This window comes from Haemaphysalis longicornis, unplaced genomic scaffold, assembly GCF_048455015.1.
Source record: "Haemaphysalis longicornis isolate Haplotype H1 unplaced genomic scaffold, Haemaphysalis longicornis Haplotype H1 scaffold_5, whole genome shotgun sequence".
Lineage (NCBI taxonomy): Eukaryota > Metazoa > Arthropoda > Arachnida > Ixodida > Ixodidae > Haemaphysalis > Haemaphysalis longicornis.
The window spans coordinates 77,349,082-77,373,485 of NW_027526385.1; the positions used below are offsets into that span (position 1 = coordinate 77,349,082).

The 24,404-nt window shown below is 47.0% G+C and overlaps 3 protein-coding genes across 5 annotated transcripts; 2 read left to right on the plus strand and 1 right to left on the minus strand.

Annotated features, from left to right (window-relative positions):
- Positions 1-1,843: 1,843 nt before the first annotated feature.
- LOC144138469 (uncharacterized) lies at positions 1,844-5,649 on the plus strand. 2 transcript variants are annotated; one of them, XM_077670759.1, is made up of 6 exons: positions 1,844-1,998; positions 2,064-2,320; positions 3,973-4,149; positions 4,221-4,311; positions 5,173-5,222; positions 5,302-5,649. In XM_077670759.1, the coding sequence occupies exons 1-6, from the start codon at positions 1,956-1,958 to the stop codon at positions 5,632-5,634; spliced, it is 951 nt and encodes a 316-aa protein (XP_077526885.1). In that variant the 5' UTR covers positions 1,844-1,955; the 3' UTR covers positions 5,635-5,649. The 2 variants fall into 2 exon arrangements, with proteins under 2 accessions (XP_077526885.1, XP_077526886.1); XM_077670760.1 differs by having other exon boundaries at positions 4,221-4,307; positions 5,302-5,437.
- A 9,466-nt stretch (positions 5,650-15,115) lies between these two features.
- On the minus strand, positions 15,116-18,678 carry LOC144138470 (uncharacterized). Its single transcript, XM_077670761.1, has one exon. It carries the CDS (start codon positions 18,607-18,609, stop codon positions 16,114-16,116), a length of 2,496 nt encoding a protein of 831 aa, XP_077526887.1. The 5' UTR covers positions 18,610-18,678; the 3' UTR covers positions 15,116-16,113.
- Positions 18,679-18,738: 60 nt separating this feature from the next.
- LOC144138471 (uncharacterized) lies at positions 18,739-21,823 on the plus strand. Of its 2 annotated transcripts, none has more exons than XM_077670763.1 (6): positions 18,739-18,786; positions 19,111-19,367; positions 20,358-20,534; positions 20,600-20,686; positions 21,559-21,608; positions 21,688-21,823. In XM_077670763.1, the coding sequence occupies exons 1-6, from the start codon at positions 18,774-18,776 to the stop codon at positions 21,773-21,775; spliced, it is 672 nt and encodes a 223-aa protein (XP_077526889.1). In that variant the 5' UTR covers positions 18,739-18,773; the 3' UTR covers positions 21,776-21,823. The 2 variants fall into 2 exon arrangements, with proteins under 2 accessions (XP_077526889.1, XP_077526888.1); XM_077670762.1 differs by lacking the exon at positions 18,739-18,786 and adding an exon at positions 18,889-19,044.
- The last annotated feature ends 2,581 nt before the right edge of the window (positions 21,824-24,404 follow it).

The window sequence follows — 24,404 nt, forward strand, 5'->3', positions numbered from 1 at the left end:
TAAATTTATACCAGCAAATAGAAAACAAACAGAAAGAAGAACACAATTTAGCGCACGAGATATCCCCAGCTGTCCATTGCTTTGACACTCGCTGAAAGATTTGTAATGGTCAAGCTGGCATAGATCTGTAGATCGTTTGGTTTTGTTTTCACTGGCATTTCCAGTACACACGCTGCTGTCTTCATGGTTATCCACTGCTGTGTTAGTGTAAACACTCGCTTTAAATGTATGCAGAGAGAGAACGCAGCAGTGTATCTGAAGTATACCATCAATTATAAGCCAGGCAAGGGCGGGAACCCGTTAGGTCGTGACAAGTGGCCTGCGAACATCAGTTCCCACTAGAATGGCAGGATGAGTGCTGCACGCAGGCTAGGGGCACCGCGACTGCAGTCAGGAGATGCTGCAAGAGAAAAATGAAACGTGAAGAATCAAACAACGTTCACGCAACAGTAAATAATCTACGACGACTGAAAAGAAGGGCAAACGACAGAGAAGACCACACAAGCACTGCCCCTGCCCTGCGTTGTTATCGGGGTCGTTCCGCCTGCATTTGCATCAGTTATAGAACGCTGAGTGGTTCACTATTAAATATGAAAACACATAACGAAGTAACCATCCCTTGGCAGGCACTCCTGGCAAGCAAGAGTACTAGATGCAGGAAAGAGGTGCAAGAGGCCAAAGCAGCGTGTTACAACGCCCTCACGAACCACACGCGCACACGAAAACCTTGCCAACAGCGTTCTGTCACGCTCAGTTCGCACAGCAAGTTCATTTTCGTTACAACATTAAGATAGGTTAGCCCAAGGATAACAAGCGATGTTAATGACGCCACATTGAAGAAGAGACAAAGAAGCGCCACGGGCGAGACGGGTTCCCGCGCCGTGCAACAACCCGCCAACAGCTTGCGATCGCCGACAGACGCGAACAGAGCAGCATAAACAGCAACAATAATGCAAGACGGTGAGAACGCGCCGTTAACAATTTCGTAAACGTCGCTAATATAACTGCCGCAAGCAGAAAGCACGCTTTGCAGTAGGAGATATGCGAACTGATTGCAAACCCGCCAAAAAACACTCACCTGGTCGGCCGATGGTAACTGGTAACCGGCCGATGGTAACAGATAACTGCAAAGCTGTTGTGCCAGAAGACGCTGGAGCTGTTGAACGACGACTGACAGGGCGACAACCATCGCCAGTTTATGAATTCTTGCGTTGACCGCATAAGTCGAACGCGACTACTTGAATCGCTACGGCACGTACGCCGTGTAGGCAGCACTCGGAAAAATGTAAACATACCGCGCGGGAACGCTGCGAGCAAACGTGACGTCACATCCGCCTAGCGATGCTCCTCACCCGCCCAAGAGGTTGGTTAATTCCTCTCCTGAAGGGCAGGTAAACTTCCCCACATACAGTGACTGCAAGTGTAGAGACCCCACGCGGTACGAGGGTGGTCTCGAGCATTTCGGCAAATGCTGCAATTTTGTGCAGTCATAAGCGCGTCCAGAGGTACCGAAGTGAACATAACTCTGTCAAAAAGATCCAAATCGTCTGAAGTTCCCGCCTGCAAAGCTGCGGCAGCTGCGGCGCGCGTGCCTACCTGCGGCGCTACCTGCGTACACCTTTGGAGAGAAGGGGGAAGTGGAGAGGGTGCGTGGCAGAAACAAAAGAACCGGAGCTAAGGAGCGGATATTTACTGGATGCTCAGTCATTATTAGTACGCTAAAATTTATTCAAAAATACACTCAATTTAAGCAAGTAGCTTGTTGAACTTTAGAAATTTCTCAAATACTGGTTGGTAGTAAATAAAAAAAAAACCGTGGCTAAAGCCAAGGCAAGGCTTGTTCTCCATGGCTTGTTCAAAATTTCAAAATTCTGCTAGAAGCATGGCCAGAAGCACGTGCGTTGCCTAGCTTGTTATGCGCGTGAGCTACTTCTAACAGTTTGCCATATCCTGCCATGGGGCTTTCCAGCAAAATATTGAAGAGGTTAAACGCTTACGGTAGGGCGCTTGAGCGAATTTTAAGCATCAGCTGGAATGATGTAATTTTTTTTTCGTTGTTCTAGGTGACAGTTTCCTGGACAGCAGCGAAGCAGCTGCCAAAACAGATGCATCGAAGCTCAGAACAACAAAACGAAATCGGTGCGGTCAAGACAACATTAAGGCGTGCACCACCGTTCTGTCAAAGCTAAGCGAGCTAGAACGCATGCGTGTGGAGTTGGGGCTCGACGACCCTTGCGAGGAACCAGCCTGCGAAGTGCCGCCACCAGCGCGTCGAGAATCAGTGCCGGTTGTAGTTTACCAGAACCCTTCAAAAAGAAAGGTTTGGCGCCTGTCACTACTTGGAAGTCATAGTACTTCTAGCAGTTTTTTTTTTTTTTTTCATGCACCAGCAGTACCTGATTTGCCCCATGGCCACATCCCCGCATGCTCTCTCGTGTCGACACCACTTCCGAGCATGGAGCGCTCAGGACTAATACAAAAAAAAAAAAAAAAAAAAAAAAAAAGAAGGGAAGAAGCTCACACTAAAGCTCAAAGGTCCATGATTGCAATCGATTTTCTTCGCTGCCGCAACGAGTAGCGCAATTTCTACATTCCTTTAACCTCTTTTCTCTTAAAGTCGGTAAAAAAAAAAAAGAAGAAAAACTTGCTTTTGAAGTCTATCCTGTGATCATGATATAGTTTTAAAATCGTAGTGTCGTAAACACAGTAACGTCACAAGGAGAGTGTCACACTTGTGGGAGAAATTTTAATTTTGTCCTTAAGCAGCATGCCTGCCAACACGTTGTGGGACAATCTACTACACCCGCGCGTGTAGTGTAGTGAAAAGAACAATGCTCTCCCGCCCTGCGCCATGCCCTTGACGTCATGTGCGTGATGCCGGGCAAGCATTCCTTCCAACATGGTGTCAGAAGTGGGATGTGCTGACTGCTGCTCTCCGCCGGAACGACACGTCAGCACACCCAACCAACCCTTGTTCTGAAGCCGCTTCTGCCTCGTCTACGGGCCTTCCCTCGACTACAGACCTGCCTGCGACCTTCGCGAGCAACTCATCTTAGATGGCCAACAAGAACGGCAGCGCTGCCTCGTTCCAGATCACGGCACCTGACCCGCTCACCTTCTCACCGTCAGACTGGCCCCAATGGAAGAGACGTTTCCTCCGCTACCGGGCTGCTTCAGGGCTCAGCGATCGACCCAAAGAATGCCAGGTGGATGCACTGGTCTACCTCATGGGACCCCAGGCAGAGGACATCTTTAATACCTTCAAGCTGACCACTGACGAGCAGAAGAACTTCGATGCAGTGCTTAGGGCTTCGAGGACTACTTCATACCTCGGCGAAACATCATCACCATCGCTGCGGTAGATCCGGCCAAGCTGGAACCGTACAGCGGCGAGCCGGTCCAGAGAGGCGGCTCCATCGGACTCCAAACTGTAACCTTCCTTGAAAGGGGAGGATGTGGGACAATCTACTACACCCGCGCGTGTAGTGTAGGGAAAAGAATAAAGCTCTCCCGCCCCGCACCTCGCGCCATGCCCTTGACGTCATGCGCGTGGTGCCGGGCAAGCATTCCTTCCAACACACGTGTTGTGTGCCTTTACTTTTTTAAGACCCGCGTAAAGTTGCATACGGGCGCACTAGCTTGCTTTTTTTTTGTCAGAATGGCTCCCTGCCGATTCATGTGCAGGAAGAGGTTGCACGGTCCTCGACTGTTGGCCCGGCGTTTTAGAAAGTGTACAGTAGGATGTCACGATCCTAGACACGACAAAACAGCGATGGGAGGAGGGCATTTCTTACATCTTGTCTCGCAGAACTCCATTTTTTCCCTCGTATAGTAGCGCACAATTTTTACCAATCCTTGGCTGCAGTCTGCACCTTGCCCCGAGATCCTGCAACAGGTTGAAATCTTGCTGGTGTATGCGTGAACAAGCGATACTGCAAGTCAAGAGCCGTGTGAAATTTTTCATTTTTTCAGTTACAGAAGCACCATCGTGAAGAACACGAGGATGAAAGCGGTGTGCAGCAGCACAACGGGAATGAAATTTCTTTCAAGAAAGCCAGATACGACATTCTAAAGTTTGGAATAAAGGGACTGGACAAACCCGAGAAAGAGGAAGCAAAGATAGCGCTTGCAGTACAGCTCGGAGCCAAGGTGAGCAGATCTGTTGCAATAGAATAAAGCGAGTGTATCAGTGTAGCATTGTTATCTCTCTCTCTCTCCAGCCACCCAAGAACAAGTACGTGAATTACAAGGAGTTCATTCACCAGAAAAGAGAGGAGAAAGCGAAGGAGAGGGAAGAAAAAATTGCGGTGGGTAAAATCAACTTTTCTCTTTTGTTGCGCTTGGAGATGTGGGGGGGGGGAATGTGGTCATTACTTTTCCTGCTTTATTTTTCTTTATTTGGCGAGACATAACGAGCCTAAATCCTTTAAGCCAGATTGGGGAGGGGGGAGGGGGATATGCTTACCACTTTGATCACAGCAGGATGGAGGAATTGGGAAGACACAATAATATTCACACATTCCTTTGCATACCTGCCAGGTTCACTGAGATGGCATTAGGGAGATCTGTCCCGGGGGTAGGGATAGAAAAATTAGTAGCAACAGAATGGAATTAATTTACATTTACATGCATTTCTGATTTAGTTACAACAGAATAGGACCTGAACTGTTTCGTCCAAACTACTAATGAGCTACACCACTGGTCACCTGCTAAATCTTAGATGCGGCTGACACCGCCTTTTTCGAAAAGGCTGGAAATACCGTCCTGCTACACTTCGCCAAAAGAACGCGACTGAGCTCGGATTGGGCCAGAACTTGATGCTCGGAACTGGGGGCAATTTCGTTTTACCACGCTGAACTGCCTCTCGCATTCAGCGTTCCTGTGGTACTGACCAGTTCAACTTGCGCGCATTGCCAACTATGCTTTACAAGTTATTACGATGTCCAGTGGTGTAGTATGTGATTGGGTTGTCAGGTAGCTCCAGCCGAACGTGGCTAGACTGGGAGAAAAGTTTAGCCGAACACGGGGGGTGTGTTTTCGGGAGATTTTTGTTTCGACCGTACAATCGTACAAAACCACCAAAATCCGGGAATCTCCCTGGTAATTTGGGAAACCTGGCAGGTCTGCCTTTGCCACTTGTGGAGCATTGCTACATCGCAGCTTCTTTTGCAGAATGCCAGGATGGGCGTGAAAGCAAGGAGACAGGGGAACGTCAGGCAAGGGTAATGTGGCGTGCTAGAAGTTTATCCCGCATTACATCGTTACAGTGTTAAGCTGATTATGCGTTGGTCTTTTCTGCAGGAAAGCACGACATGCTCAGAGGCATACGGGAGTACACTATGTGAGCAAAGAGTTGATATCGCAAGTGCAACGAAAAAAGGCAAAGTAGCCACTGCATCTGCAATACAACTAAATAAAGTTTTTATTGTACAGCTCCCTCAAGGAAGAGACTTATTTTGGCCTAAATCGGTCCAGGACAGTTCTTGGCCTCCTCGGGCTCTGTTGCTGCGACCTTTTTCTCCTGCTGGAGCCGCTTCACGAGTTCCTGCGCACAAGAACACCCCACTCATGAGACAGCACATCCACACATCCCCGCTTGGGGCCAAAAAACGGTCAAAAGGAAGCGTTTTCTGAAAAATGGCATTTTCGGCCTCCACGGCCATTTTTCTATCAGCCTGCAAATTTCCTCATCAAAAGGCACCATATTTTGTTGTTATTATATTATAGTAGCATTTTAAAGTGCATTCTACAGCTCGGTTAGCACAGAATTCGATGGTGAAACGGCACTTTTCTTGCAATGCAAAGGTAATATTTTGCCCTCAGATATATCGGCACCCAGAGCAGGTACAACTGTAATTCTTATTGCTTCTAATACCGAAATGTGTGGAGAATACAATGTTGGAAACAAATTTTTCAAATGAAGGCTTTGGAAAGTTATTATTGTGTTCAATTGGCACCACCTGCGAGCCATTTCTGGCAGACCACGGGAGAGGCGAAATTCACTGTGTTGTAAAACGACCAAAAATAGCTGAATAAAAAAAGTTCTTCCTACATTGTATCCTTAAGTCACTTGTCTGCCTAGCCACGTGGTAATTGCTATTCTGTATGGAGTGGTTATTTTGTAACTGTGACCCAAAATAATGGTGATTATTCATTAATTAACTCAAAATATAATCAACTTACAAAAAATCTAATGGCAGATTTGAATTCATCACAAAAAACTTTATAATGCCGTGCAGTTTCATTAAAATTGATTTGTAAACAAAAAAATAGCTCTAAGACCAGTCTGCCCGCTTAGCAGCCACGGTAGAGAAGTTTCTCGGCAGCTCATAATGCAACCGACTTGAGGCAGAACGCACCAACACACATCGCAGTGACTGCTTTTTTTTTTTTTGTTTACCCGATGTGTTCCAGCACCTGGTTATTTTTTAAATGCAGAGCATTTCTTAGCCTCGCCTCTTCCTGCGTCGGACGGCGTCCACAGTTCCGCGTCCACAGCAGGTGCGCCTCTCCTCCTTCCCTCCACTCTCTCAACAGCAGCTGGCGCGCGCATGCGTCGTAGTCAGCCCGTTCGCTCCGTCGCGGTCTCGGCGTAACAGGTGCGTGATAGCAGCGCGGTGGGGCGTAGAAGGGCGCGCGCTGCTTGCGCATGCGCGCTCTCCCCCCTGTACTGCTCTCCCTCTACTGCGCGCGCTGCAAATATAAAGCGGCTAGCGGTCGCTCGTGCTTCAGTCACTGCGTTGCTCCTTCCTTCCTTGGTTGACGCTCGCTCCACCCTAACGCGACTTTACTCTCCTCTCTCTACCCCAAACCAACACCAACGCAACTACGACCCAACTACCCACCCTAACGCGACTTAACGCGGCGTTAACGACCCCTAATGCTCTGCATTTACTCGTGTTCCCCTCGCGGGAAGGCGCGGGAATTTTTTCCAATTTTTGATAAAAGTAAATTTGTGGCTCAATCTTGCCAGAGTAGCTGGCAAGCAGTTGCAAAAATGAAAAAATATACCTAATGTAAATGCAGTACATGGGCAATTCACAAAGCTGATGCTTTGAGTGCTGGCATGTATAGGCATGCGCACTGCCCAACATTCTCTTCATGGCATCTTATTGTAATTAACAGTGGATGGTGGTTTACCATACTTTTCGCACTGTCTAGAGTTATGTCCGACGAAACCCAAAATTGAAAACTACAGTTACGTCCGACGGAACCCAGAATTGAAAACTGGACTTACGTGCGACGGAACTTTAAGCCAGTTTCTAGGGTTACGTTCGACGGAACCCAGAATTGAAAACTAGAGTTATATGTCCGACAGAACTTTAAGCCAGTTTCTAGGGATGCGTTCGACGGAACCCAGAATTGAAAACTAGAGTTATATGCCCGAGGGAAGTTTAGGCCAATGTTTTGAGTTACGTCCGGCATAACATAAAGCACAAAAAAAAATTACTGCTAACGGCAGCTACAGTGACACTCTAAATGTGTAATCTATACGCAACATTATTTTAGAGTTATAGCAGATCGGAAAAGCCGATCCGGTACGGTAACGTCTACCGTCTGGACGCTAGCTACCGCATGTGCAGAACCCTACCATAAACCGGAGCGACTTGGCCGGACGGTACTGAGACTCACCGTGTCCGTCGTTCCAAAGCGGACGGCCGCTTTGGAAGAGTTTGACAGACGTACACTTGGCTCGCGCCTAGTCTAACAGATTGTAAATATGAGATCGTTTAAGAAAAATGAGGTTGCAACAAGTGAAATCCGCGAGATTCTGACAGCTCAAGCCGCAAGCGAAACACGGTCCCGACCCAACTGCCATGGCTTGTGCCATCGAGCGACGCATGTCCGATAGCTTCTTTTAGGTTAAATAAAGGCGATACGGCTACATAACTGCTATTAACAGCAACATGGGGCCCGTCTACAAATCTGCGAGTGAGGAACAGGCAGTGTCAGTGCAAGGAACTCTCAAATACAACGAAAAACTAGAAACAGCCAGCCGTACGTATTGAGAGACCACCTTGACCTGCTGGCGCCATCTGTTGAGATGCAGTAGAGGTTAAATGCCCGCTTCACATTCACGAAGTCGCTAGTTCAAATCTCCGTAAGGGCGTTGGATATGTATTTTATTTAGTACTGCTTTTAGCGCTTTTGAGAACTGAAAACTAATATTTCAGCAGTGGAAATGCCACAGACTCGCGAAGAATTGCCAAACGACGTACAAATGAAGTAGCACCCTATCATGGTATACCATGACCGGTAGTTACGGTCTGCTATAACTTTTAAATTGAGCTTTCCCAGTACGGTCGGCTAACAAGTACTGCGTACCGTACTGGAACCGTTTTTCCGATCTGCTATAACTAGTATAACGTGGACTAGTACAGAAAAATTTGAATCTTCATTAAAAAAAAAAACTCCATCAACCCAGCTGGGATTCGAATCCAGATCGCTGCAGAAGTGTGCTCCTGGCCACTCGATCGACGGGGAACCGGCGCTGTCGAACATGTTGCCTATGATTTACTGATTCCGAACCGGTTTGGCCGTCATGTATCGTACAAGCGACCATTTCGATAATTGGCCCACGTGATTTACCAGTCCTGGACGACCCGCAGGTAGACCGAGGACTGCGTTCGGACCGGAAGTCCCATAGGAATACATGGGAGAATCGAGCGTCAGATCGTCTCGGGCAGCCCGCAGATGATCCGGGGCTGATAATCGAGGAACCTCAATGTATGGATTACAGATATAGAGCGTCACGGTATTTGGTGCTGTTAGCTGTAAAATTTTTTTGTGCTTTACGTTACGCCGGACCTAACTCAAAACATTGGCCTAAGTCGGACGAGGACTCTTCTTGGACGTAACTCTAGTTTTCAATTCTGAGTTCCATCAGACGTTACTCTAGTTTCCAATTTTGGGTTCCGTTGGACGTAACTCTAGACACTGCGTACTATTTAGTGCTTAAGGAGTGCTATTTTTCTGAAATTTTTTGTGGTGCGACTTCTATACGTGGCAGTGGTGCAACTTGTATGCCGAGCGTTTCCCTTGTCCACCTCACAATAATGGGAACTGCCACACTGGAAGAATATGCAACGTGCACCATTTTACGCAGGCACAATTCTCAAGCAAAAATAAACAGTCCGAGTGCTGTACAAGAGGGTTTCTCCCTCCTCCAGTCATTTCATCACATTAGGTGGCCACTGCTAATTAATTGCGAAGACAATTGACGGCGTTGCCTGAAATAATAAGAATAAACCTGCTGGTTGAGTGGGCGAAGGTTGTTGAAGGGAATTTGTTCATTCCTTTAATCAAATTCTCTCAAGAAAACTTGTAAAACTGGCTTTCAATTGTGCAAAATTGTGGCAGATTCACCGAGAAAGTGTTGCGCTGAAGGTGTGAACTAACCTCCGGGGCCGCAAGCACCAAGAAGTGCCTTTCTGATGTAGAGCATACGCGGTGAAATAATGAGATTGTGTGTCGACACAAAAGTGGTTTATACAAAAAAGTATGAAGCATATCGAGGCATTCTAGTCTATATGCTTCGGATCAGAGGGGGGACTAGAGACACAAAGAGACTCGTTGTGGTAGTACCACCTGCGCAATGAACAGAATAAAAAATTCGGGAGACAAATTTCGCGAATCACAGAAAAGCACGCAGGAAATAAAAGACAACTAGTACAAAGACTACAAATTCTGTTAAATTATAAGGCTAGCTCGCTGTGGAGACAAGATTGGTAAATTACATAGCGAGGAGGGAACTAAAAACGTACTGCAAATTTTGTTACACGAAAAGGCCAGGAAAAAACGTTCGATAAAACGTCAGTCAAAAAAACGGCGTTCGATAAACTGTCCGGGCCTCAACTGATGTTTTGTAATGTGGCCCTTTTATCACGTTTTAATAGCGGCTGGTAGCACGGGCTCATCTTTCGCCCAAGAAATAGAATAATTATGCAGAACTGCGGCTTCTTTTGCTGAGGCAATCAAATAAATGCAACAGAAGAATTACAAAGGGTTCCCAGACAGTTTATCGAACGCCGTTTTATCGAAAAAATGCCCGTTTTATCGAACGCCGTTTTATCGAATGCCGTTTTATCGACCCACCTACGTCCGTTTTATCGAAAGTGCGGTTTTGCGGCTTGCATTGTAATTTTCGGGGTTTATTTTGTTTAACTGGCCATCGCATTAACCTAACCTGCAGTAACCTTCCTCCTACATTGCCTCTGCCGTGCATTACATAAAAAACCTATCTATATATGTTGACGCGCCTTTACAGTGCTTTCGATAACCTTTGTTTTATTAAATTATTTTTATTTTTTGAGTCTTTATTGATTTCACTCAAGCATGTATGACCCCCTTATTTATATTACAGAATTTGCCCCTATAGTACCAACCCGAACCCCGTGCGCAATATTCCTTAGATGTGTATCGGCGTGTTTAGGTTAGTGTTGAAAAATATATCCCTTGCGCCATGGTTCATCATTACGTGATCCAGAGTCTTGTACCCCACAGTTGTTCTAGTCACGTGGTTTACCCGCGACTCCTACTCGGACCTTGGGGTCACACTGTTTGCATCTGGAGAAATGTTGGGCCAAGAACTTCTGAAAGATTAGTGCTATGTGACTGGAACAGGGGGGTTCCGACAGTGATAGTGAGACCCCAACAGAGGTGGTGGAGTCTAGGAGAATCGTCACAAGGGAACCTGTCACAGCCAACTCGTCATAGGTGAACTCGTCAAGTAGGACAAGTCGTCAGAGGTCATCTCACACTGGGGAAACTCGTAAGCTAGTACAGCTGGACAATTGCCCATCCCACCACAATTTACGTTTTTTGTTAATCATGCTCAAATAAAAAAATACAGGATTTCGTATAATTTTCTACTTTTGCGTCAACACTCTTAGCCCCTCTTTTGATTCACCAACCTTACGTTTTCGTGGTGGCCTTGGAGGAACACGCCCGACCAGGCAGCGCATTTTGTTGGTTTTTTTGTGTGCCTTGTTCAGGTATAATCGCACGGGCCATAGTATTGCTCGTTCTCATTTTTTTAATTTTTCCATTTTTATTTAGAGGTAATCGGGTCACGACGCTGTATTTTGAGTAGACTTCATGATTTCTCCATTTTCGGTGTTTACTATTTTGATCTTACTGTTTTTATGCCTTATGATAAAAAGGCAAGAGCATGCACCCCAGCAGACATGCTGGGGTGCAACCAGAGGGAGATGAAAACGAACCAACCTGCAGTACGGTGACAATTTTGTACCTAACGTTTTTCTCGTTAGTTCATGCAAGGCAACGAGAACAGTAGTACAAGGCTTGGTAACCTCTTAGCAACTGAACTCAGATCCCATTAAGAATTAGGAATGCGGAAATCGGGAGAGACTTTTGCTAGCGTTCCAGTTAGGTTTTTGACATTGGACCCTCAAGCGCCAAGAAGTGCTTTACTTATGTACAACATACGCGGCGAAATAATTAGATTATGTGTCGACACAAAAGCGGTTTATACAAAAAGGTACGAAGCATATCGAGGCATTTTAATCAATACGCCACAATGCCGTGATATGCTTCGGATCAGAGGGGATAGAGACACAAGGAGATTCGTTATGGCAGTACCAGTTGCGCAATGAACACAGCAAAAAATTCTGGTGACATATTTCGCGCATCACAAAAACAAACAAAAAAACACGCAGGAAATAAAAGTCAACTAGAAGACAGACTATAAATGTTTTTAAATAGGCCTGCTGTGGAGACAAGATTTGCAAATTACATAGCGAGGAGGAAATTAAAAAAACGTATCGCAAATTCTGTTACTCGAAAAGGCCGAGAAAAACACTTTCGATAAAACGGCTTCGATAAAACGTCCGTCGATAAAACGGCGTTCGATAAAACGGCGTTCGATAAAACGACTTCGATAAAACGGCGTTCGATAAAACGGCGTTCGATAAACTGTCCGGATCCCTTACAAAGCAAACACGTGCGCGCTCCGTGCTTGTTAACAGAAAATCGGAAATGCTGATGAAAAGTGTCGGGTCAGCTAGCTCATAGGAACTTCAAAACTTGGAAAGCGATGTGCAGAGCACGCTTGACGCTCCTTTGGGGTGGCGTGTATGCAGAAACGGAAATGTTATTCATTTTTTGCGTTAGGCTTAACACACGTGTGTTTACCCATAGTTTATTTCTTCACCTAATAGCTATAGGAATAAGGCGGTATTCTGTACACTGTTTATACCTCTCGAAATTACGATGCACGGTGACCAGTGAAGGCCTCATGGCTTCAAAATAAGTCAAGGAAGTTTAAGCTGAACAAAGCACACTCGATCATCTTGTCAGTTTGCAAAAAGCTTGCATTGCACACCGCTCACACGAGGGACGGGGGGAGGCTAGTTGGTGGGTTACAGTGTCATTATTAATTCATATATAAGCGCTGCGAGCGATGAGCGAGCGATAGCTTCCGAGCGATGCATTCGTGCACGACGCGAAGCCGACTTTATGGAAATCGGTTGGAGCGGTGGTCGTTGTATGCTACCAACTGTCCCTGTTCTCGGTTCTTTCGATGTCCAAACTATTTAAGAGTCACCGGCTCTCCTTTCATCTAAAGGTGGCCCCGTCTGGGAGTTCAGGCACCAGGTCAAAGTAACAAGCCTGTGAACGAAGTGGGCCTAAATTGGAACTAGTTTTGTTTTAAATGGTCCCAGCAGATACGTTTTGCTGAGGGATAACATCTGGCCCCTTAATTTTCCAAATATTAGCTTTAGGAATTGTCATGCTCAGACAAACCAGGCTATTTTTTTTACCAGCATTGTTAGCATATTTACATTTTTTTGGAATTCCCATATTCATTAGAATTAATTTCAAACAGTGAGATTGCAAAGTTCCCGCCAGTTTGATTTCAAACCGAAGGCGTGCACCGTTGAGCACTTACACAATAGGCAATTAAAAAGCATTTGTGCACCTTGATTGTTCCTTTAAACTCGCTCCACTTTCGTCAAAGAATTTTTTTTTATTGTGAGTGAGGCATGCATGTTCCACAGCTGCAACCACTCAATTATGTGAAGCACCATGTCTTGGACCATAACAATTGTGATGAACTAGGTAGTAAAGATAAGAAATTGTAATATACAAAGGATAAAAAAAAAGGCAGGGAGGTAAGAAACATCTTTAGTTGGTCTGAGATTCATGTGTCATACAACTACTCATTAACATGGGGACCATAATAAAGAGCAGGATCATGATGATACTCTCATGTGATGAACAGTGGTGTTTAACGTGTGATGAGTGATCGAGATCCCCTTCTCAACTAGGAAGAATCTGAGCATGTTGTTACATGTTGAATTCTACGACAGCCAGCCTGACGACTCGGACAAAAGGAGAAAAAACACAGAGCCATGCACGGTGTTGACATGGTGCATATCATCCCTTCATTTGCTTGCCTTGTGTTTGTTATTCGAGGCTCACCATTGAAGAGTTGAACTGCTCCTGATGTTGGACTTTGCATTTTACCCAGCTCTATCCTTGCTAGTATGGTCAAGGAAAAAATTGAGGAGCAGGATCTTGCTTTTTATATAGACAGTGGCGCTTCATCTTGTTCCTCACTTAGGTGAAAAGTGAAATTCTCCTGATACTGCTCATCGGTAGTGTGAAGAACAGAACGAGCAGAGAGGTCATGGCCCTTCTCTTATGAGGCACCGAGATCATTCGGTGTGGAGTTCAATACTCATGTAAAGAATGGGATGATCTCCCTTCTGATTTGGTACCAAGACACACATGCGGATGCAGAGGCATAAATTTAACCTTTTGATAAGTACGATACCCAGAAATGCTTCAGCGTCACAAGAGGGAATAAAAAACAGCCTTAAGTTGTGTATGCCACACTGAGACTACGTAGTGGTGGACACTACGTAGTCTCAGTATAGCATGCACAACGGACTGCAATGCTCTCAGCGATTTGAAAGGTGGCAGCTCCACACAGCAACTCTGGACCACATCGTCTTTGCAAGGGGACATTGGATGCTGCGCAATTAATTGTACAGAAATATTAGCAAGGATGTCAAACAGCATCAGAAATGACTCTCCGAAATCATTCTATATTTTTGAAAGAGGAACAAGGAGAATTCTCTGACATATGCTCTTCAGCATGCATAAAATACATACCAATAATGCATGGCCGACAGCACCTGCATCCTTTGCAGAAAAGTTTTCGTTATTTCTAAAAGGACACAGCGCAATATTACAATGGTGTCCCATGTGTATCGCATGCACAGACCGCGTCGTGTCTTGCTCGTGAATTTTGTCCTTAAATAATCACCACGCCACCTTCAATGAACCACCATTTGATGTGCCAAGACAGCAGGCGACTGCATTCATCGGTAACAAACGGGCAAACTGTCAAGAAATCGACACGTACGCTCAAACGATGACCACGGCAATTATGTTTCGTGGAACTAAACTAGCGCGTTATTTTGAAACGCCCCTGAAATAGGGTTCAGATATGAATTCCGCAAGCGCAGGTAATCATGCAATCGCTTACTACTAACAAGGAGCCGTGCGAATCAGTTTTCTTGTCTGGTTCAGTGCGAGTCTTGCGTTGCGCGCAACATGAACGAGTAGCCAACGCGAGAGTGGCATCCACACTATACTCGGTGACAACTTAAGAACGGCACCGGAAGTTGCTGCTGTGCCTTACCACCGTAGCCGGATGTTTCTCTGCGCGGCGCAAGTAGGGCGTTACTGGGAATATTTTGAACATGGCGTGAGCCGTTCCCGCGATTTTTTGGACTTAATATGCTTATAAACGACTCCAGTGACGACAAACAAACTGCGTGAAACAAGGCAGGCGATATCACGCATTCACAGCAAACCCCTTTCGAAACGCGCGCGCACTGTTGTCACGGGTCCGGCGCTTTGGCGGAGTGACACACTACATGAGGTGGTGCCGTTCTTGAGTTGTAACCAAGTATAGGAAGGTTCGCCTGACCGCCTCCAGGCACCGACTGGGTTTGATCTCGGGGCGAATAGGACCTCATCTATTATGGAGAAGTTTCACTGGCCAAAGGTAACATAATTTATTTGAAAATACAGTTATCAGAACAGTTACAGCTGCTTGCCACAATAATAATCCTTCTCTACAGGGTCAACAGTCTGAAATGGAAAGCAGACAAACTTTTACAACTGCGCAACCAATTAGCAAGTACTAACGACACAGATGTGAAACTTGCACCATAAAGTATTCGTTGCACTATCAAAGCGTGGTACAATTTGTCTCGCGTCTGATTCACTAGAATGAGTGGAAACTTGAAATTAGCAGCAAAATAGAGTCGCCTCATATGTCGAAATGGGAGCAAACATTCCGTCGGGGTTTGTTCTTATTGATAGGTGTTACCGATTAAAAAAAAAAAGACATTTGAAAATACGCTTTACATATTTTATTTTTGCAAGGCTCTGACAGCAGGAAGACAAGGCTTGAGCCGAGAACATTGGCCTGCATGCAAGCAGAGCCCAAACAAACTGAACACTTAACGGTGGTGCTGAACACAACCTGAGTTAAAATTAAAAAAGCTGCTTCGAAAGCAAATTGACAGTCCAAAAAAAACTTGAACCTTAAGAGTTGCTCTGAGTATATGAGACCTTTTCCCAATCTCGTACTCGCAGTCATGTGAAAGACAAACCAACTTGAGAAAAAACAAAACTTGGGAATGCCAGTCAAGCCGAGCCTAGAAAGACTTCTTACAGATGTACAGTTATATATTTACAGCAGCCCCTGGCTGAACAAACAAAAAACAAAACTTTGAAATGCAAGTTACTCCAAACGTAAAAAGGACATCGTTCAGTTTCTAACACAAACATACAGCTATATATATTGCTAACGGCCCTGGCTGTGGCAAAGGAACAAGAAAACTTTGAAGTGGCAGTGATTATGAGCCTCGAAAAGATCTCCTCCGCCTTCCGACGCAGACAAACAGTTACACAACATCCCTGGCAGAAGTGGATAAAAAAAAAAAAAGAGTTCTTTTCACTGTGAGTTACTCTGAGACTAGAACTGCTTCCAGTCTCTAACACAGATGTACAGTTCTCTATTCCCAACAGCACTGGCAGTAGGGAACAAAAAAGGAAACGTTGGAATGAAAGTTACACCAAACGTGGAAAGAACATCTTCCAGTCTTGCACGCGGACGTACGGCTGTATATTCACGACTTGGGCAAAGTCCGGTAGCGAGATCTTGCCCGCTCGGCCAGCAGAAACGTACGTGTAGCCGATGCGGTGGATCGGCTCGATGTCCTGGTTGTAGTACGTGAAGCCGGCCTTGATTTCCTGCTCGCCCAGCGACAGCCCGGAGATATCTGCGGCACATTCGTCCACGGTCACTTCACTGTAGAAGAACTCCCGCCCGGACACCTTCTTCTTTGCCCGTTCTACGAGGAATATCGTGCCAGGCCACTTGCATCCCGGATCCTTGCAGTGCTCTAGACAACCCAGTTCCGTTTCGTAGCCTTGGTAGCACACGGTGCAAAACCAAGAACAGCCGTGCTGGACGTAGCCGTGGCTCAACAGCCGCTCGAGGTAGATGAAGCTGACGCTGCAGTGCATGCAGTGGTAAATTGGCTTGACGTCCTCCTCCGAGTCTGAGCCGTCACCAGCCACCGGGAGGTGTTCCGTCACCGCGCATCTCGCCACGTGCGACACGTGGTATTTCTCGCTTACTGTATGGAAGCCGCAGTGTGGGCAGGTCTGGGCCTCGGGGAGGCTGCACAGTGCAGCCTGACGTGCGACTTCTGCCTCGACTTCCCCAGCGCCCACGTCTTCACCACCAGCCCCGTGGCTCGCTCTCAGGTGCTGCTCCCGGCCACGGATGCCCTGACAGGTGGCGTTGCAGAGCTTGCATGCAACCGGGTAGTAGGTGTAGTGGCGTGACAGATGGCTGTGGAAGGTGGAAGCCACCCGGAAGGTCTGCGGGCAGAGGGGGCACTGGAAGCGCGGGATCCGGAAGGGCAGGTTCTCGCGCACCCAGTGCAAGAGCTGGCCGTTGTTGCACAGCTGCAGCATTGCCGTTGCAGGGCACTGGCCGCAGTCGATGTGCTGCTGCCAGGACAGCTGGTCCTCGAAGCCGTTCTTGCAGGCCGAGCATAAAAAGTTGGAGATCTGCAGCTCCTGCCTGAGCACGTGGTGCTGTAGGTCTGCAACCTTGTCCCCGACGTAGGGGCAGAAGGGACAGCAGCCTAACTGCAGGGCTTCTGTGTAGTCGTACATGCCGAAGAGCCTCTCCGCGAGTTCCTCCGGCGACAGCGAAAGAGCGTGTACCGTCTCCGTGTGCGTCTGCAGGTTGCTGAACCCCGCAACCATGCTCGGGCAGAAGCAGCACCGCTGCTCGAAGACCAATTGGGTGGTCTCGTCGCTGAAGACGACGGACAGGGGGCCCACGTCGTTCGACGAGGTGATGACCTTTTCGCCAAGGTTGCTGTTCCTCATGGCGAACAAGGCAAACTGGCCGGCATGCGTGTAGCAGGCGTGCAGCATCATGGAAGTCGTGGTCAAAGTGCCGAAGCTGCAGTAGCAGCACTGCAGGTCGGCAAGGCCGTGCTCTTGAAGGTGTTCCAGCAGGTTTGACACCAACTTGCAGTTCCGGTCGCAGACGAAACAAGGAAATGAGCTTTCGCCCGCGTGCACCTCTTCGAAGTGCCGTGCGAATACCTGCCGGTTCTTCTCTTTGAACGAGCAGCCCGCAAATCCACACTCGTAAGGTCTGAAAGCTTTCCTGTCCTCAGGTGGGGCTGGCGCCTCAATGCCCCTTCCGTTAAAGACAGAAACGTGGGCAACAGTTTCACCTGGATGCGCCAGCAGGAAGTGAACTTCGAAGTACGGGGTAAAGCCAGCCCGGTACAGGCATTTCAGGCACTGATGTCGCAGGCCACTGTGCTCCTGTTCCAGGTGAGTCACCAAGGCTCCAGGATGGGAAACGTTGGCACCGCAGTACATGCAGAAAACTTCCTCTGGGCGGTGACCAGCCAGGTGTCTTTCAAAGTTCAACGAGACGTTGGTGCTGTAGCCACACGAAAAAGCGCTACACTTGAACACGTCACTGGCGTTGTCCATGAGAGTTAGGAAAGCGCTGACTGACTTGGGACACCGGTAGCCAAAGTAGACATTCCGCGAAATCGAGGGCACAATCTGGACGCTGCTGACCTCCTCCCCCTCTTCTTCACTGCTGGAAGAGAGCACTAAGGCCATTCTCTGCGAGGAGGCATGGAGTGCCTTCCCATGCCCCTTGCGATGCGGCCGCGGCGCCGTTGGAGGCTTCTTTCGAGGAGCTTGCTTCGGCTGGTTCTCGGAAACTTCAGGGAGCTTCGCGAGGAGGCAGGTGCTTTCATCCGCGGATTCTTCCTCCAATTCTTCAGAATCGACTGCGACCCTTATGCACTGAGTCCTGTTTGCAAACACCGTCGCGTTCTCGTGACTGCTGTGGCTCTTCAAATGATGCAGCTTCAATCGCGCCAAGCTCAAACTTCCCCACATACAGTGACTGCAAGTGTAGAGACCCCACGCGGTACGAGGGTGGTCTCGAGCATTTCGGCAAATGCTGCAATTTTGTGCAGTCATAAGCGCGTCCAGAGGTACCGAAGTGAACATAACTCTGTCAAAAAGGTCCAAATCGTCTGAAGTTCCCGCCTGCAAAGCTACGACAGCTGCGGCGCGCGTGGGTACACCTTTGGGGAGAAGGGGGAAGTGGAGAGGGTGGGTGGCAGAAACAAAAGAACCGGAGCTGCCGGAGCTAAGGCGCGGATAGTTACTGGATGCTTAGTCATTGTTAGTACGCTAAAATTTATTCAAAAATACACTAAATTTAAGCAAGTAGTTTGTTGAACTTTAGAAATTTCTCAAATACTGGTTGGTAGTAAATAAAAAACAGTGGCTAAAGCCAAGGCAAGGCTTGTTCTCCATGGCTTGTTCAAAATTCTGCCAGAAGCACGTGCGTTGCCTAGCTCGCGTGAGCTACTTCTAACAGTTTGCCATATCCTGCCATGGGGCTTTCCAGCAAAATATTGAAGAGGTTAAACGCTTACGGTAGGGCGCTCGAGCGAATTTTACGCATCAGCTAGAATGGTGTAATTTTTTTTTTCGTTGTTCTAGGTGACAGTTTCCTGGACAGCAGCGAAGCAGCCGCCAAAACAGATGCATCGAAACTCAGAACAACAAGGCGAAATTGGTGCGGTCAAGACAACATTAAGACGTGCACCACCGTTCTGTCAAAGCTAAGCGAGCTAGAACGCATGCGTGTGGAGTTGGGGCTCGACGACCCTTGCGAGGAACCAGCCTGCGAAGTGCCGCCACCAGCGCGTCGAGAATCAGTGCCGGTTGTAGTTTACCAGAACCCTTCAAAAAGAAAGGTTTGGCGCCTGTCACTACTTGGCAGTCATAGTACTTCTAGCAGCTTTTTTTTTTTTTTTTTTCATGCACCAGCAGTACCTGACTTGCCCCATGGCCACATCCCCGCATGCTCTCTCGTGTCGGCACCACTTCCGAGCATGGAGCGCTCAGGACTAATACAAAAAAAAAAAAAAAACAATGAAGGGAAAAAGCTCACACTAAAGCTCAAAGGTCCATGATTGCAATCGATTTTCTTCGCTGCCGCAACGAGTAGCGTAATTTCTACATTGCTTTAACCTCATTTCTCTTGAGTCGGTAAAAAAAAAAAAAAGAAGAAAAACTTGCTTTTGAAGTCTATCCTGTGATCATGATATAGTTTTAAAATCGTAGTGTCGTAAACACAGTAACGTCACAAGGAGAGGATCACACTTGTGGGATAAATTTTAATTTTGTCCTTAAGCAGCATGCCTGCCAACACGTGGGACAATTTACTACACCCGCGCGTGTAGTGTAGTGAAAAGAATAAAGCTCTCCCGCCCCGCACCTCGCGCCATGCCCTTGACGTCATGCGCGTGGTGCCGGGCAAGCATTCCTTCCAACACACGTGTTGTGTGCCTTTACTTTTTTAAGACCCGCGTAAAGTTGCATACGGGCGCAGTAGCTTGCTTTTTTTTTTTGTCAGAATGGCTCCCTGCCGATTCATGTGCATGTGCAGGAAGAGGTTGCACGGTCCTCGACTGTTGGCCCGGCGTTTTAGAAAGTGTACAGTGGGATGTCACGATCCTAGACACGACAAAACAGCGATGAGAGGAGGGCATTTCTTGCATCTTGTCTCGCAGAACTCCATTTTTTCCCTCGTATAGTAGCGCACAATTTTTACCAGTCCTTGGCTGCAGTCTGCACCTTGCCCAGAGATCCTGCAACAGGTTGAAATCTTGCTGGTGTATGCATGGACAAGCGATACTGCAAGTCACCCCCTAGAGCCGTGTGAAATTTATCTTTTTTTTCAGTTACAGAAGCGCCATCGTGAAGAACACGAGGATGAAAGCGGTGTGCAGCAGCACAACGGGAATGAAATTTCTTTCAAGAAAGCCAGATACGACATTCTAAAGTTTGGAATAAAGGGACTGGACAAACCCGAGAAAGAGGAAGCAAAGATAGCGCTTGCAGTACAGCTCGGAGCTGAGGTGAGCAGATCTGTTGCAATAGAATAAAGAGTGCGAATCAGTGTAGCATTGTTCTCTCTCTCCAGCCACCCAAGAACAAGTACGTGAATTACAAGGAGTTCATTCACCAGAAAAGAGAGCAGAAAGTGAAGGAGAGGGAAGAAAAAATTGCGGTGAGTAAAATCAACTTTTCTCTTTTGTTGCGCTTGGAGATGTGGTGGGGGGGGGGAGGGGAATGTGGTCATTACTTTTCGTGCTTTATTTTTCTTCATTTGGCGAGACATAATGAGCCTAAATCCTTTAAGCCAAATTGGAGGTGGGGAGGGGGATATGCTTACCACTTCTTTGATCACAGCAGGATTGAGGAATTGGGAAGACACAATAATATTCACACATTCCTTTGCATACCTGCCAGGTTCGCCGAGATGGCATTAAGGAGATCTGTCCGGGGGATAGGGATAGAAAAATTAGTAGCACCAGAATGGAATTAATTTACATTTACATGCATTTCTGATTTAGTTACAACAGAATAGGAGCTGAACTGTTTCGTCCAAACTACGAACGAGCTACACCACTGGTCACCTGCTAAATTGTCGATGCAGCTAATGCCTTTTTCAAAAAGCCTGGAAATACTGTCCTGCTACACTTCGCCAAAAGAACGCGACTGAGCCCGGATTGGGCCAGAACTTGATGCTCGGAACTGGGGGCAGTTTTTTTTTACCATGCTGAACTGCCTCTCGCCTTCAGCGTTTCTGTGGTACTGACCAGTTCAACTTGCGCGCATTGCCAACTATGCTTTATAAGTTATTACGATGTCCAGTGGTGTAGGATGTGATTGGCTTGTCAGGTAGCTCCAGTGGAACGTGGCTAGACTGGGGGAAAAGTTTAGCCAAACACGGGGGGTGTGTTCTCGGGAGATTTTTGTTTCGACCATACAATCGTACAAAACCATCAAAATCCGGGAATCTCCGGGATAATTTGGGAAACCTGGCAGGTATGCCTTTGCCACTTGTGGAGCATTGCTACATCGCAGCTTCTTTTGCAGAATGCAAGGATGGGTGTGAAAGCAAGAAGACAGGGGAACGTCAGGCAAGGGTAATGTGGCATGCTAGAAGTTTATCCCGCATTACATCGTTACAGTGTTAAGCTGATTATGCGTTGGTCTTTTCTGCAGGAAAGCACGACATGCTCAGAGGCATACGGGAGTACACTATGTGAGCAAAGAGTTGATATCGCAAGTGCAACGAAAAAAGGCAAAGTAGCCACTGCATCTGCAATACAAATAAATAAAGTTTTTATTGTACAGCTCCCCCAAGGAAGAGACTTATTTTGGCCTAAATCGGTCCAGGACAGTTCTTGGCCTCCTCGGGCTCTTTTGCTGCGACCTTTTTCTCCTGCTGGAGCCGCTTCACGAGTTCCTGCGCACAAGAACACCCCACTCATGAGACAGCACATCCACACATCCCCGCTTGGGGCCAAAAAACGGTCAAAAGGAAGCGTTTTCTGAAAAATGGCATTTTCGGCCTCCACGGCCATTTTTCTATCAGCCTGCAAATTTCCTCATCAAAAGGCACCATATTTTGTTGTTATTATATTATAGTAGCATTTTAAAGTGTGCATTCTACAGCTCGGTTAGCACAGAATTCGATGGTGAAACGGCACTTTTCTTGCAATGCAAAGGTAATATTTTGCCCTCAGATATATCGGCACCCAGAGCAGGTACAACTGTAATTCTTATTGCTTCTAATACCGAAATGTGTGGAGAATACAATGTTGGAAACAAATTTTTCAAATGAAGGCTTTGGAAAGTTATTATTGTGTTCAATTGGCACCACCTGCGAGCCATTTCTGGCAGACCACGGAAGAGGCGAAGTTCACTGTGTTGTAAAACGACCAAAAATAGCTGAATAAAAAAAGTTCTTCCTACATTGTATCCTTAAGTCACTTGTCTGCCTAGCCACGTGGTAATTGCTATTCTGTATGGAGTGGTTATTTTGTAACTGTGACCCAAAATAATGGTGATTATTCATTAATTAACTCAAAATATAATCAACTTACAAAAAATCTAATGGCAGATTTGAATTCATCACAAAAAACTTTATAATGCCGTGCAGTTTCATTAAAATTGATTTGTAAACAAAAAAATAGCTCTAAGACCAGTCTGCCCGCTTAGCAGCCACGGTAGAGAAGTTTCTCGGCAGCTCATAATGCAACCGACTTGAGGCAGAACGCACCAACACACATCGCAGTGACTGCTTTTTTTTTTTTTTTTTGTTTACCCGATGTGTTCCAGCACCTGGTTATTTTTTAAATGCAGAGCATTTCTTAGCCTCGCCTCTTCCTGCGTCGGACGGCGTCCACAGTTCCGCGTCCACAGCAGGTGCGCCTCTCCTCCTTCCCTCCACTCTCTCAACAGCAGCTGGCGCGCGCATGCGTCGTAGTCAGCCTGTTCGCTCCGTCGCGGTCTCGGCGTAACAGGTGCGTGATAGCAGCGCGGTGGGGCATGGAAGGGCGCGCGCTGCTTGCGCATGCGCGCTCTCCCCCCTGTACTGCTCTCCCTCTACTGCGCGCGCTGCAAATATAAAGCGGCTAGCGGTCGCTCGTGCTTCAGTCACTGCGTTGCTCCTTCCTTCCTTGGTTGACGCTCGCTCCACCCTAACGCAACTTTACTCTCCTCTCTCTACCCCAAACCAACACCAACGCAACTACGACCCAACTACCCACCCTAACGCGACTTAACGCGGCGTTAACGACCCCCAATGCTCTGCATTTACTCGTGTTCCCCTCGCGGGAAGGCGCGGGAATTTTTTCCAATTTTTTGATAAAAGTAAATTTGTGGCTCAATCTTGCCAGAGTAGCTGGCAAGCAGTTGCAAAAATGAAAAAATATACCTAATGTAAATGCAGTACATGGGCAATTCACAAAGCTGATGCTTTGAGTGCTGGCATGTATAGGCATGCGCACTGCCCAACATTCTCTTCATGGCATCTTATTGTAATTAACAGTGGATGGTGGTTTACCATACTTTTCGCACTGTCTAGAGTTATGTCCGACGGAACCCAAAATTGAAAACTACAGTTACGTCCGACGGAACCCAGAATTGAAAACTGGACTTACGTGCGACGGAACTTTAAGCCAGTTTCTAGGGTTACGTTCGACGGAACCCAGAATTGAAAACTAGAGTTATATGTCCGACAGAACTTTAAGCCAGTTTCTAGGGTTGCGTTCGACGGAACCCAGAATTGAAAACTAGAGTTATATGCCCGAGGGAAGTTTAGGCCAATGTTTTGAGTTACGTCCGGCATAACATAAAGCACAAAAAAAAATTACAGCTAACGGCAGCTACAGTGACACTCTAAATGTGTAATCTATACGCAACATTATTTTAGAGTTATAGCAGATCGGAAAAGCCGATCCGGTACGGTAACGTCTACCGTCTGGACGCTAGCTACCGCATGTGCAGAACCCTACCATAAACTGGAGCGACTTGGCCGGACGGTACTGAGACTCACCGTGTCCGTCGTTCCAAAGCGGAGGGCCGCTTTGGAAGAGTTTGACAGACGTACACTTGGCTCGCGCCTAGTCTAACAGATCGTAAATATGAGATCGTTTAAGAAAAATGAGGTTGCAACAAGTGAAATCCGCGAGATTCTGACAGCTCAAGCCGCAAGCGAAACACGGTCCCGACCCAACTGCCATGGCTTGTGTCATCGAGCGACGCATGTCCGATAGCTTCTTTTAGGTTAAATAAAGGCGATACGGCTACATAACTGCTATTAACAGCAACATGGGGCCTGTCTACAAATCTGCGAGTGAGGAACAGGCAGTGTCAGTGCAAGGAACTCTCAAATACAACGAAAAACTAGAAACAGCCAGCCGTACGTATTGAGA